The sequence below is a fragment of the Poecile atricapillus genome, chromosome 15 (assembly GCF_030490865.1).
Source record: "Poecile atricapillus isolate bPoeAtr1 chromosome 15, bPoeAtr1.hap1, whole genome shotgun sequence".
Taxonomy (NCBI): domain Eukaryota; kingdom Metazoa; phylum Chordata; class Aves; order Passeriformes; family Paridae; genus Poecile; species Poecile atricapillus.
The window spans coordinates 3,613,231-3,627,019 of record NC_081263.1 but is presented as its reverse complement, the minus strand read 5'-3'; the positions used below and the strand labels follow the sequence as shown (position 1 = coordinate 3,627,019).

The 13,789-nt window shown below is 44.0% G+C and overlaps 1 protein-coding gene across 3 annotated transcripts in view; it reads right to left on the bottom strand.

Moving 5' to 3' along the window:
- Positions 1–13,789, bottom strand: part of GNAS (GNAS complex locus) — a 132,494-nt gene that overhangs the window by 74,545 nt on the left and 44,160 nt on the right. Inside the window, exons 1-2 of one of the 3 annotated variants that reach the window (XM_058850244.1) lie at positions 9,322–10,468; positions 5,608–5,680 (exon numbers count right to left, since the gene is read on the bottom strand). In XM_058850244.1, the coding sequence (XP_058706227.1) occupies positions 5,608–5,680; positions 9,322–9,460 (212 nt within the window). In that variant the 5' untranslated portion in view covers positions 9,461–10,468. Of the gene's footprint in view, positions 1–5,607; positions 5,681–7,315; positions 8,800–9,321; positions 10,469–13,789 lie in introns of those variants that run through there. The other 2 variants (XM_058850245.1, XM_058850243.1) reach the window with 2 other exon arrangements.

The window sequence follows — 13,789 nt, the reverse complement described above, 5'->3', positions numbered from 1 at the left end:
TGAGGCCCAGTGCAGGTATTATAAACAACCAAAATTTTCTGAAAACTCATTTTACAGCATTTAAAAATTACACCTGAGTAGCACCTCTAAATTGCAAAGTATTTGCACAAGTTCTTAATGGACAATGACTCATATCTTCAGGCAAGATCCCATAAGAAACTTGAAAAAAAACCCATCCCAAACTCAGAAGGTTTTTTCCTTTTTTGTTATATGTAAAAAAATCTTAATGCTGCTTCACTGAGTTTAAAAAAAAAAAATAAACAAAAAAAATAAAAAAAAAAAAAAAAAAAATATAAATAAAAAAAAAAAAAAAAAATATCAGAGAGGTAAAACTCTCTTAACATTCTAACAACTAAGGAATTGCCTGGTTGCATAGGTGGTTTAACATCACCAGGTATTGCCTCCCATTTCTTTCAAGTTGATAAAAGTTATATTTAACTTGTATAAACATTTTGCATAAACTTTTACGAGCTATATACAGTAGTCAGTTCTTTTTCATAGTAGAAAAAGAACTTATCTTCTTTTTCATTAGCTGTTGGCATACCTTTTGTCTTTTGATAAAATTCAACTATACAACTTTGCCAGGTCTCAGGACAAGACCTAAAACTGAGTGAAACACAAATCCTCCTCCCCTCTTTGCCCACTTCATGTTCTATAGCACAAATTTGGATCAAACACCATAGCCAGTTGTTCAGATGGAATTGAACAGATGTGTACACACAAATTTTCCAGCACATCACTGGTGTCCTGGAACAGGAGCTGAGAAAAAAACCCCAAAAGTGTGTGCCAGAAGCCTCTTAACAGACACTGCGATGCAAAGAAAGAAAGAAATGGCCGAGGGGGAATCACACACCCCAAGCCTCCCCCACTCCAATTTTCAATTTTACTCAAACACCAGGAAAAAATTACTTTTGTTGCCAGTCAAGTAAAACACAATAAAGTCTGTTTGTTTCTTGGCAAGGAGCTGAAGTGACCATTCTGAAAACATGGGATTGGTACACAAATGTAAAGGAACTATAAAAACACAGCAATCATATTTGTGTATACAAGCTAATATTAGCCATTAGGAGGGAATTCACTATTTTGGAAGACTTAGTTACAAATATTATACTTTTCCCTCACTCGTAACATTAACTTCTCTTCCATAAAATCACGTGGCTAAAAAGACCAAAGTTAGAAAAAAACCCACAGTATCAGACAACTGAAAAGTAAAGTTACTGAACGAGAAGTTGTTCCACTTACAAGAGACGGACACTGACTAGAATGATTAGATAATATTATTTACTGCTTTATGTGACATAATGGTGGTAATGGATGTATTAAGAGAAGATTAGAAACCATCTGACTCACAAACTCCTAAATCTTGGTGAGAAAAGAGAAAATGTTCAAAAGCTCTAAGAGGGTGACCTGGCTTTCCTAGCTTTACCGCTAAGAGAAAATAATTTTTAAAAGTACAAGAGAAATGCAAATATATTTGTCATCTAAGTCTTGAAAACAAAGCTATTGAGCTCTGCTTATGCCGTCAACACTACCAGATTTAATAAATACACAAACTCCTATTCAGCACTTCAACATATTAGTTCAAGAAAGTGTCAACATTTTACATCATCATTTGGGAAATTTGGGCTGAAAAGCATTACCTGGAATTTCCTGTAACTTCAAGACTTCCTGAATCTTAAACACTATCCAAACTTAATAATCACAAAGGCATATTCCCCTTATTTGTCAATCTTTGTAGTGGATTTCGTAAGTCACATTTCAACTATTTATTTCTATTTAAATATTTCTGCTTGTCCCAGTTTTTCCCATGACACTTCAAGATTGTCTCTTGCCCATGCCAATTATTCCTCGCTTTCTAAAATTGTGCATGACAATGACTCTCTCCTGAGAGTCTGTCAGCCAAAGCAACAGTGATCATAGAGGGGAAAGATGACTTAAAGAAATCAGAAGTAAGTGAAAGGCCATGTTTTTAGTAGCAAAGAACCCCAGCCTCTAAATAGCACAAAAAGGAGTTTTCTTTTCCTCTTCAACCTGAGCTACACATTTAATTCTTCCAACTGTATTCATTACTCCTCCTATCCTCCCTTTCCCATTTTTCATCCTTCCCAGCTCAGGAAGATTGCCATCTAAACTTCTGCACAGTCAAAAAGAGAAGGTTTTGGCTCCACCTTATCAGTGGATACTCACAAAATACTGTCTGCAGCAGTAGATACCTACTCCTCTGGAACTGCCTCATGAAAAGACAGTTGAAGTGTTGAGGAGGGAGGGAAGGAAAGGAAGGGAAGTCGCAGGCTTCCTGCTATTAAAAGCCAAATTTAAACCCTTTCTACATCAAAAGGGCCTCTGTTGTTGGGAGTAATGCAAAGAGCAGAAAATTTGGTTGATACGGCTTCCTCATTCTGCTTAGAAGGCAGCTCTTCCATGTTAAAGACCAGGAACACTGGAAAAATACTGTGGGGTGGCCAAACTCCCATTTTTCATGGAATTGCTGCAGGAAGATGTCAGATGATAGCATGGCCACCTGAAGCCATTCTGCAAGAGCTGAAAGTGGGCTAAGCCCTTCCAAAAAACCCCATGTAGAAAAACCTCTGCTGTAGAACATGCCTTGCTTCTCCAATACTCAACTCCCCTTACCAATGCCACAGCACTCTTACATCCCACACACCAGCTCCACTACAGCAACAGAAAAAAAAAATGCACTTCTGTCTCTAATTCAACTACAAATTATAAAAGGAACATTGAAAAAAAAAATAGTCTTTACTGTAGTTAACTTGCCTACAACTTTAACCACCATCAGATTAATCTTAGCTTTAACTACTCAGCACATTAATTACCTGGAGTACCTGATTCCATACAGTTCCTCAAATAATTAATTAGCTAAAGGGATTGAGAATTGGAGTCCCAGAGGAAATTCCAGTTTTGTAGAACTACACAGATTTCACCTTGCTAAATGCTACAATTCACCTAAAGGCATACGACAACTTCAATTATTTAGGGGCAGAATCCTAAAACCAAACAAAATAAAATCCCCTCACACTCACTGAAGTAGGCCAGCACTTTTAGCACTGGATATCCTGTTTAGTCACCAGCAAGAAGAGCAACACTAAATAAAAACTTTTGATTCCCTTGTTCATTGCCAAAGGGCAACAAAACCAAAGGCAAACAATTCTAAGACAGGACTTTAAGCTGGATTTCTTTCAAAGCACAAGAATAAGCTGCACCAATAATAATACACAGAAATAATTCAAAACTAGTTATGTACAAGTACACTAAAATTAAAGGAAAGTCTCCTCATCTGCAGTATATTACTGTTTTCAGCATCTCTCTCCTGCTATTCATCACATCAGCTGTGGTGTTGTATGCAAACATGTTTATATTCCAGAGCAACTGATCAGGACATGAAGAGAAGTAATGCTTTGCTCTTCCTACCCTTCAAAAAAAAAACTCCATGCTATTTCTCTCATTAGCTGAATCCCACATCATTCTTCCACAAGGTAAGCAAGGCAGAAAGGGAGTGAATCAGGCAAAAAGGGTAATGGAAAGCGAGACAACATAGAGAGCAGTTAGTTATTTGGAAGCAAATGCAAGTTATTTAAGGACAGATGTGTAACTTGCAAGAATTTCAAAACACTGAAAAACAGCCTTTTCCCTGCTGTAAAGTGTATGTTATGATCTACTGATTATTTTTGGCAGTAGAACCCTAAAAATGATGCGTTATAACTTACTCCTTGTACTTTAAATATCCCATACTTCTGTATTGGATTTTTATGCACCTCAGTGTTCCAGCATGTATTACCCAGCAAAGGACAAGCAAAAGGGACAAAGTGCCCTGGGTGGACAATGCCCAGCTCCTGAGCCCCGGGCTGCTCCCCTGCAGTTCCCGCACAGCTCCCGCACAGGGACATGCCCCGTGATTGGCAGCAGGGCTGTGCTGGCACAGGGCTGCCCCGTAATCCAAATCCCTTGCTCGGAGAAGGCAGAAGCCAGCAGAGCCTCCTGAGGCCAAATTTTGCCATGTTGCCCTGGATTCCAGCTGTGGGCTCAGCTCTGCCCAAACCTATAATGCAGTGAGACACTGGAGGAACCCCCGGCTGCTGCAAATCCCAGTGTGTCCCAGTCCCCCGCCAGTTCTGCACAGGTCTCTGGGCTCCCAGGTCCACACAGACTTGGGTGTGCAGCCTGCAGGGCTGAGGTCACCTACCCACATCATACACCATCCATCACACAGCATCATTACCCCTCTAAGAGCGCCCATCTGCTTAAAAACTTAGAAAAACCATGTTGCTTAAATGGACTGATACTTTCAAAGGTCCCGGGGATCCACTTCCACTTTCATTCATGAACTTTTTACTCAGCACCCAATATTGAGACCTACTCAACCAAGTCAACTCATTCATGTCTTTTAAGTCACACAAGTCTTTTAAGAGGTCTCTGCAGCAGCCCAAAGGACAGAGACAGCTCAGCAGTAACAGGATGCAGGACTAGGCACTTATGAAAAAGTTATTTTGGAAAAAGAAAATATTCCTTATAAAAAGGAGCTAAAAACATGTAGCATATAACGTATTTATTATGAATCAGTCTGAACTTTCATCCAAAAGACTTGTGTACCTTATGCTGAACTATCATTTGCTGATTAGGAAGAAGTACCGTCCAGACTCCCTGGCTAAACTTTTAGCTCAGATATTCTTACTAAAGAATTAACTACTGGAAGACTAAAGAAAGCTTAACCTTCCCAAAAAGGCAGGGTTCACAAGATAGACGATACCACTAAAAGCTAAAGAAAGGATGGCAGTACAAAACTGTTATGTTTGAAAACAAGCAAGACAAAACCAATAATACAATCTGAAAAAAAAAAAGCACAGAAAGTAAGCTTTGAAATTCCAATACTTTGATTCAATTAGTATTAATTTAGCAGCTTTTAGTACACACACACACACACAATTGCAAGCATAAATTAATGTGCAAAAGAATCTCTTCCTACTCTCTAGCAAAGTTAGTCAAAAAGTTAGCAAACATAAATCTTTCTCAGACAAACAACAAGATATCCATTTTCCCTATCTTAATGCCATTCCCCTTTTCACAACTGCCAAATAACAGATATTAGATGCAAAAATTAAAAGTTTCTAAGAAGATAATTTAACACAAACATCTGGACAAACAAACACAACAAAATCTCCAAAATTCAGACTACAATTTCATTCTGTGAGGACACAGAAAGTAATTGCTTGCTCCAAATAAAGAAAATTGCACTCGTTTTGTACACTGACAAGAGGCACCTTTACAGCAATATGAATCAATGTACTATGGCTGAGGCAAATCAGTGTCAGCCATGTTGTGAAAGAAACTGTAGTTAACAAACCCACAAAACTCAAAACTTAATCAAATCAGGTCTGCCTTGACATAAATAATTTTACACTGCTCTTACTTATGATTGGTGCCCGACTTCTTCAGGTTAATATCTATTAATCTCATCTAAAAATACACATCCAAATTCTAGAGGTAGTGAAACAGAAGCAAGAGGAAAATACACAAGATATAAACCAGGAGCACTGACTGTGGCGCAGAGGAGGAAGGTATGTTGTAAAGTGAAAAAGCAAATGCACTTACTCAGCATTAAATCCATTCACATGAAGGATCCTCATCTGCTTGACTATTGTGCTTTTACCGGATTCACCAGCACCTAGAAAATGAAAGTAAATCGATTTCAGAAGGAAGCATAAGTGATTAAGGCACACGCTAGAATTTTTTTCTTCGGGGTAAAATCAAGAAAGTTTGGTTTCTCAGTGCAAGAGCGAAAAGTGAAAGAAATAATTGCCACTGGAAACTTCAGTTGTAGCTAAAAATAAATGCCCAGCTCAAGTCATGTGTCAGATCTGAATCTTGGATCATTTCACTGTCCATTTTTCCAGTGTCAATGTTAAAAGCAGATTGCAGTATCTGGAAAGAAAATGGACAACTTCAACATTTCACAGAGAAGACAACAGGGAACATCACAACCTGGTTGCCTTGTCACTACTATCTGACAGAGGGGAAGACTGACTGAAGTCCCTTTTAAACTGAGAAAATTCTGTTATATCCTTAAAGAATTTTAAGTTTGGCTGCAGTTCATCATCACCAAGTCAAACTCCGTAACTTAAATCACGCGGAATAAAATATGTAGATACTCACATTTGAAAAAGGAAGGCATCCCTTTAAGCCTCCACCCACAAAGTTACAAAAAACCTCCTCTTATCTGCGTCTTGTAAGCAGCCTCCCACCCTCCCTATACGTTCCAAAATCGACCCTACACACAACGAGAGGCAGAGACCACCTTTTGTGGCTGCCTGCTCCAAAGAGCCCCCCTGCAGCTCTCCCCTGCTCCCCTTCTGAACCCGCAGTGCAAAAACCCCACTCCACTTTACTCCAGTTTCCATAAGTAGATGGATGCTATTTCTGCTGTGCTGCTCGGATGCCAGTGCACAGGGCAGCCCATCTGCCTGTAGTACCCGTTTTTCCATGCACGCTGAACAACTCCAACAGCAGCATTTAATTGAGCTGCTCCACGCTGCCAGATCGGCAGCTTTCTTTCTATATAAAGCAAACATATTTTTGCAGGAGTAGTATCGTAACGTGGCAAAATTTAGAAAGATTCCCCTTAGCATCTCCTGGCTACTCGTTTACTCCCCTCCTCAGCCTGTGTCTCACCCACAGGAACCATACGGCTGTGGCAGAACGGGCAGGGAGGTACAGTTTGTATTTATAGGATGTCAGGCCTCTGCTAGCACACACTGACAGCACAAGCCTCCATTTTGAGCCTCATGTTCAAAACTGTATTTTAGCAGCTACATTTCAAGGTTCATTTTTTCACAAATGCTTTCCCCCTCTGCTTTCTCCCTTCCTTTCCTTCTCCCTCATGAATTCCCAAGTCCTCCTCGGCTCTCCATAAAACCTGGTTGAATGTTTTGTCACTTTAATCCCAGAGCCTTACTCCTTTTCCTTCTCCTTGCTCACTGGTGTTTTGTAAGTATTTAGAGAGCAGTTTTTATCTACAACTCTTTATGCACACGCCACTTCTCCCCTAAGCTGCTGTTTTATACCATGCACCCTCTGTCTGATGAGGCAGACTGCACCACACAATAAACACAGGTGGCTAAACCAATCAAGAATTAGTATCTTGGGATAAGATAGACTGGATCATCTTCACAACTAAAAATTATTCACAAAAGCAGTATTTACTATAGTCATATGTCTACTTAAATATTAACAACAACTAAATTTCAGCTGTAACACTAAATCACATTTTATATTTATAAGCATTGGGAGCCAAAATCTTTACCTCATTTGGTCCAAAAAGGAGGCTGGACAGTTGTTGCATTTGCTATAAACACACACGGTTTGGTATCAACACATCTTGGTTCTCTGGATCGGATACAACACCAATGAACCAAAATGATGTATTACACCTACATTTCTCCATAAGTCTAGCTCTGTATTTGGCTGCTTGTTAAAGCCATATTCTCAACAACAATTACACACACACGTTTAACTTCACCACCAAGGAGAGTTCCATTAATTTCAGCAAGACTGCTCGTGGCAGCGGGGCAAGCACGTGTACAGCGATGGGGCCTACGAGCAGCAGCATAAACCCACTAGAATATTCAGCAGCTCTTCTTTGTTGTTATTTGAATATGATTTGAAAAGATTAAGAACACTTTCCAAGTGCCTGGCTTCTTATTGCATATGTCTTATAGAGGAAATGTATGATAATAATAGGGAGGTGAACTTTTATATTTTTTACTACTGACTCTGAGTTACAGACTATCCACAATTCATGGCAGAAACTGTAACAGCTGAACTATCACTTTAAAACAGACATACAGATGACTTTACTGTCATTGCTAAACACACGCAAATTTTTATTTGCAAGTATCTAAACTATTTTTCAGCCACTAAAACTAAAGAAAACAGAAGGAAAACCCAGGCAAGCCCATCATGTCTCTGTTTGCTGAAATTTTGCCTCTTACGAAAGCAACTCGTCTGATGACAAATAGTTTCTACGTATCTACGTAATATTCAGCCTGAAATCTGGAAGTCCAAGACATTTCCCAAGAGCTGAAGTCCAAATTATCCTGTTAAAAGATTTCTGCTGAAGCCCTGGCAAGCTCCTTAGTGTTGCAGGTGCTGCTGTAGTCACAGTCACTCTCCATTTATATTAAGTCTCTTTCTTCAAATGAGTATTTGAAAGATTTTACTGGTGATAGTACGCTTCCAAATTCACCGCCTTCAAAAATTTTTTTTTTTTTTTTTTTTTCCCTTCAGTTAGGGTTTTTTCCCCCCAAAACTGAGTCAGCTCGGCGAGGCCTAGCCTATGCTCCACGCTACAGCCCTGCAGAACGTGCACAGGCAGTCAGTCCCTCGCCGTGACCAAAACAACCCGCGGCTTGTAACTGCATCTGATCCTAAAACACTGCTCCAAAATACTCTGAAATAATGAGCCTGACAAACATTTGCTTGTCCTCTCCGATACCGGTATTTGGACCTTTCCGTTCCCTGAAAGCCACAGCCCGCATTTGTAAATGTCTCTCCTGAAAAACACGGGCAGGTAACCCAAAGGAGCCGCTGGAAGAGCACCTGGAGCCCGGCTCTGCCAGCGCTCCAGCGCGCGGTACCTCAATTCCTGGTGCGCCAGCGGAGGGTGCCGAGCCCGCCGGGGCCGGGGCCGTGCCCGCCCGGCCCTGCGCTGCTCCGCGGCCCCAGCGCGGCCGCGCTTCCCTCCGGGACCGACATCCTCCCTCCGTTTCCCCCAAACGATTCCCCGACTTCCTCCCTTCCCCTTCCTCCTCTCCCCGGCCTGGCCGCACGTCCCTCGGCACCCCGGCCCCGGCGCGGGGAGCGGTGTCCGGCCCTCCCGCGCTCGCCGCGCCGTTCGCCCTCGGCCGCTGTCACTGCCCTGCCCTGTTTATCTGCCAGGCTCCCCGCGGGCCCCAACGCGGCATCCCCGGCCCCCTCCCCACGGCCGCCCGAGGCCCGCTGCCGCCCCGGCGGCGGGCGCTGCCCCGCGGGCGGAGAGCGGCCCCGCGCCGCCGCTCCGTACCTGCCCCGGCCCCTCCCGCAGCGCCCCGGGCGCTGCCCGAGCCCTCCCCGCCGCTCCCCCGCACCGCGCCGGTCCCCCCGGCGGCCCCGGCCCCGCCGCCCCGGGCGCTGCTATAGCGGATCCCCGCGGCCCCGGGTGGGCCCTGCGGCTCCGCTCCCCCCCCCGGCCCCACCTCTCTCCCCCGGCCTCGCCGTGCCCGGGCTGGGGCCGCTGCCCCGGCGGGGAGGGGACGGCCCGCGACCCCTTACCCAGCAGGAGGAGCCGGTGCGTGGCCCTATAGACCTGCTTGTCCTTCTGCAGCTGCTTCTCGATCTTCTTGTTGGCCTCCCGCTGCGCCTTCTCCTCGTTGCGCTGATCCTCCGTCTTGCTGTTCCCTAAACAGCCCATCTTGGGGAGGGGAAGGCAGGGACGCGGGGCGAGGGGACGGGAGGCGGCCGGGGCTGCCGGGGGGAGGGAGGGAGGGAGGCACTCCCGGGCTCCCTTCTTCTTCCTCCTCCTCCTCCTCCTCCTCCTCCTTCTCCTCCTCCCCCCCTACTCGCTGCTGTGGCGGCCGCTGCCCAGAGCCAGAGACATGGAGAGCGCCGAGCCCGAAGCCAGCCGAGGGGGGGCCGATAGCGATGACTTTGCTGCCGCTCCGCCGGGCCTCCTCCCCGGCAGCTGCAGCTGCCTCTCCTCCCCCGCCCCCCGCCGATCCCCTCGGCGCACCTTTCCCGGGGGGTGCGGAGCGATCCGCGGGGATCTCCGCGCCCCGGCCGGGCCGCCGGCTCCTCTAGAGGCAGCAGAAATGCCCCCCCCCGCGCCGCACGCACAGGAACAAATCCAGCTTCAGTGCCACCCCCAAAAAAATAATAATCCTCTTTAGATCCAAAGGCACGGGCTCCAGGCGCGGAAACCTCCCCAAATCCTCGGCGGGGAGGATCGGGAAACGTCTCTTCCTCGCCTCTCCCCCCTCGCCGCGGGGGTCACGCAGCCCGGTCCCTTCCCTCGCCGGCCGCCGCAGCTCCTCGCCCTCCGGCCGCCGCGGGTCCTTCCTCCCGCACTGGGGCGGGGGGGTCCAAGCCAAGCCCCCCCTTTTTTTCCTTTTTTTTTTTTTTTCCTCCCCTCTCCTTGCTGCTGCTCTTTTCACATGCGTTTCCCAGGCGGCTGAATCCTCTCGGCGAGAAGAAAATACAAAATGAAATTAAAAAAAAAAAAAAAAAAAAAAGCAAGGGAAAAAAAAAAAAAAAAAGCCCGTTTGCTCTGTGCCCCGAGCACAACCTGTCCCCTCACGGGCGGATTTTTCCCCGTTTTATTTTTCCTGCTCTCTCCCTCATATTTTTTTTTTTTCCTCCTTTTTTTTTTTTTTTCCCCTTTCTCTCTTTTTTTTTTTTTTTTTTTTTTTTTCCCCTTCCCCTATTGAGCGGCTCCGCGGCGGCGGAGCGCGGGGTGGGGCGAGCGGGCCCACACTGCACGCTGGGAGCGAGCGGGGCCGCTCACATGATGCCCGCGTCACCCCGCGCCGCCGCCGGCGCCCTCTTCGAACCGGCCCCGGAGCCTCTCCGGTGCCTCCATCCCCCGGCACCGCCCGACCCCCGCCCCGCGGGATGGAGGCGCCCGGAGCTGGGCCTGCAGCTAATAGGATTCTGGATAAATTGTAAGGGAGTCGTGCCCCGCGACGCCTTGTGCTAGAAAATAATTAATGTGGAAGTTATGGTGCTGAATGGTTTGTGGCTGGGTGTTTTTTTTTTGGGTGGATGCTCGCTCGCATCCCGCGATCCGTCGGGCTCTGTCTCTGCCTGTCCCTGTGTCCATCCCAGCCAGGACAGGGGCTCAAGGTACCAGGGGATGCTCTCTGCAGCAGCGGAGTACCGCTGGATGCACACATATCTTGCTTCTACATATGGTTTTACCCCCTGTCTAGCTCAATTTTCTTCTCTAAAATACGTTTTTGAAACCTCATTACAAAAATTACACAACTTTATCAGTTACATCTGGAAAACAAAGGTTGGAGCTTTGCTCTTTGTATAACCCGGTTCCCTAAAATACGCAGGTAGCTTTTCTCTACGCACATATCCCCACACACAAGTTAGTGAAAGGTCCTTTACTATACAAATATTATTTACTCTCATTTGCAAAATTCGATTATCTACCACGCTGTTCCCACGAACACACCTTCTTACATCATCCAGTTACTATATTTAGAAACACCCACAGTAAAATAATTATGTGAATAGAGGAAACAACTAGGAGGTCACAGCTAATGTCATCAAATACATCTGTTGAGATGTATACCTTGCTGAAAGAGGGGGGAACCTCAGGAGAAACAGGGAACATCACAGTCACTATTTTTAAATGCCACAGAGCCTAAGAGTTCTGGAGTCACAGGAGAGACTCTTACTGGTGTCTCTAAGTGTTCTTTTAGGCTAACAGCAGTTTTAAAAGGTCTTAGAGAAATTTGGCTCAGCAATGCCCAGATTCATCTGAAGTTGGCAATAATTCCTTGTATCTTTCATAGGCTATTTATTTGTGTAGTTTCCATGTAATACACAATATTAAAATATATTTTAACTGTGGAGTTTATAAGGCATAAAGGACTCAGAAAATCATAATTTGGACTGAAAATTAGAAAACCTCATACTTTTTTTATGGTTGCAGGTATGAAAAGACTGCAGAAGTTCCAGTACTTGCCACCTCACACTGGGGAAAATCAGCCCCAGCCTCCAGGTTTGCTTCCCTCTGGGTCTCAGCTGGGGTGCAGGGAGCCCATCTCAAGCTCCAAACATGGTGGAATACACAAACAAGATAAAAGTTATTGCTGGAGATATACAAAAAGCTAAAATCTCAGTGAATGGTGTCTGTACAGGGAAATGGGATGGGTAAATAAGCCAAAGCACCCATGGACAAGGGAGTCATGGTGTAAATGCTGTTGTCCAGCAGTGCACGCCCATCCCTTCCCAAACAGAACCAGGACAGGCTCTGCGAGGTTAAACTCCCACAGGAATCACTGCCCTCCTGCTGCAGACACCTTGTGCCTCTCTCTTTAGCCTGAGCAAGGCATGAGGTAGCTGAAAAAGAAAAACGCACTCAGCTAATTCATAAAGCTCCCAGTTACTTACAACAGAATTAAGAATTAGCTCCTCGTATTACAAGTGTTACTAAAGTGTGAAAGTGTCAAAAGCTACATGAAACAAAAAGAAAACTCCCACATTGTGTAACCTACCAGCAATTACAGATTGTTTTTGTCTTTCTGAAATATGACAGGACTCAGGACATCAGGCACCACCCGCACTTCACAAACCCAGTGAGCTGCCAGGAGTTTTTTCAGTGCTGTCCTGATTAGGAGCCCATCGTTTGAAGAGTGAGCATACCAACACATTAGCTGTTCTCACTCTTTTTTCATTTGTTTAAATAACATAACGCTGCTAATGTGTCTTTAAAATAAATTGTGTTTCTTATTGGACCTAGTTCCATTAGCTTCCATCTTGTAAAAATCCATGAACTTGAGTTTCACGAGACTCCTGCCATCAGAAGGGTAAGTGCAGGCACAATCTGACCCCTGACTCACCATAAAATTAAATCTCACTTCTGAAGAACCTGCAGCCTTAGGAACAAATAATGCAAAGATAAAATAACCGTATGCATGGGCATAGTGCCTCTGTGATAAAAGTCTATTTGAAGCTTGAAAATAGGGTGCTAAAGGACACTGCTCCATGTTAAATGAAAATGTTTTCATTAAAAAAAGGTAAGGTAACAAGAACGTGGAAATGGCTATAAAAGGTCATCAGAAGGTTTCTGGCTATTGACTCAATCCTGCACTATTTAAATTAATGGGAAATACAAGGTTGCACACAGAAGATTGTGATCATTGCACACTTACAGATTAAATTCAGATTCACTTATATTCCTTCTGTGCTTGAATGTAACACTTTGAATAGAATAGAGGCTGTTGTGGTTTTTATTTTTCAGTCTAAAGTAAATGCAAAAATTCTGATGTACTAGCACACATCTCAGGGCTAGGATTTCACAAAAAGAACAGGGGGGTTGGCAGTGTGAAACAATATTCTGCTGTTTTCACTTCTCAAAACAGAAAGGATCTCACAAGGAGAGGTAGCAGGATAATTACAAGCAATAATATTTCAATGGAATATTTGGGGGAAAAGAAGGGTGTATAAAAGCTCCTTGAATCTATAATCCATTTCAATCCATTTTATCATTTTAATTAATGGATTTTTAGTCCCATTGACCTAATTTCTATTACATCCTAATGAAAATCATCAAGTCTCCTAATTTTGTTAATTTCTTTTTTGAAAGCGGAATTTTATTGCAATTATTTTCTCCACTTTCCCTCCACATCTTTTGCCCCAAAATCTACTCTCTGGTGCCTAAAACTAAAGAAGGATTTGTAACAATATCCTAATCCTGTAAATAAACCTGAACTTTACTCAGTTGAACAGCCCTATTGAAGTGCATAACTTATGCCAACTTTACTCTTCCCAGCTAGGAAAACTATATTAGCTTGACTTAAAAATGGATAAAAATATTTTGATAGACAGTTGAAGCAGACTATCAATAGCAGTAGGAGAGAGAAGTTGTTGAAAAGTTCACCTTTTTTATGCTTCCCCCACCCTATACACATGAACTTCTGTCCTTTTAAGATTTATATGTAATATCTGCTGATGTAATCAATCAAGAGGACCTCAAGAAAATTACTATCTTTTTCCTATTTTAATATATTTG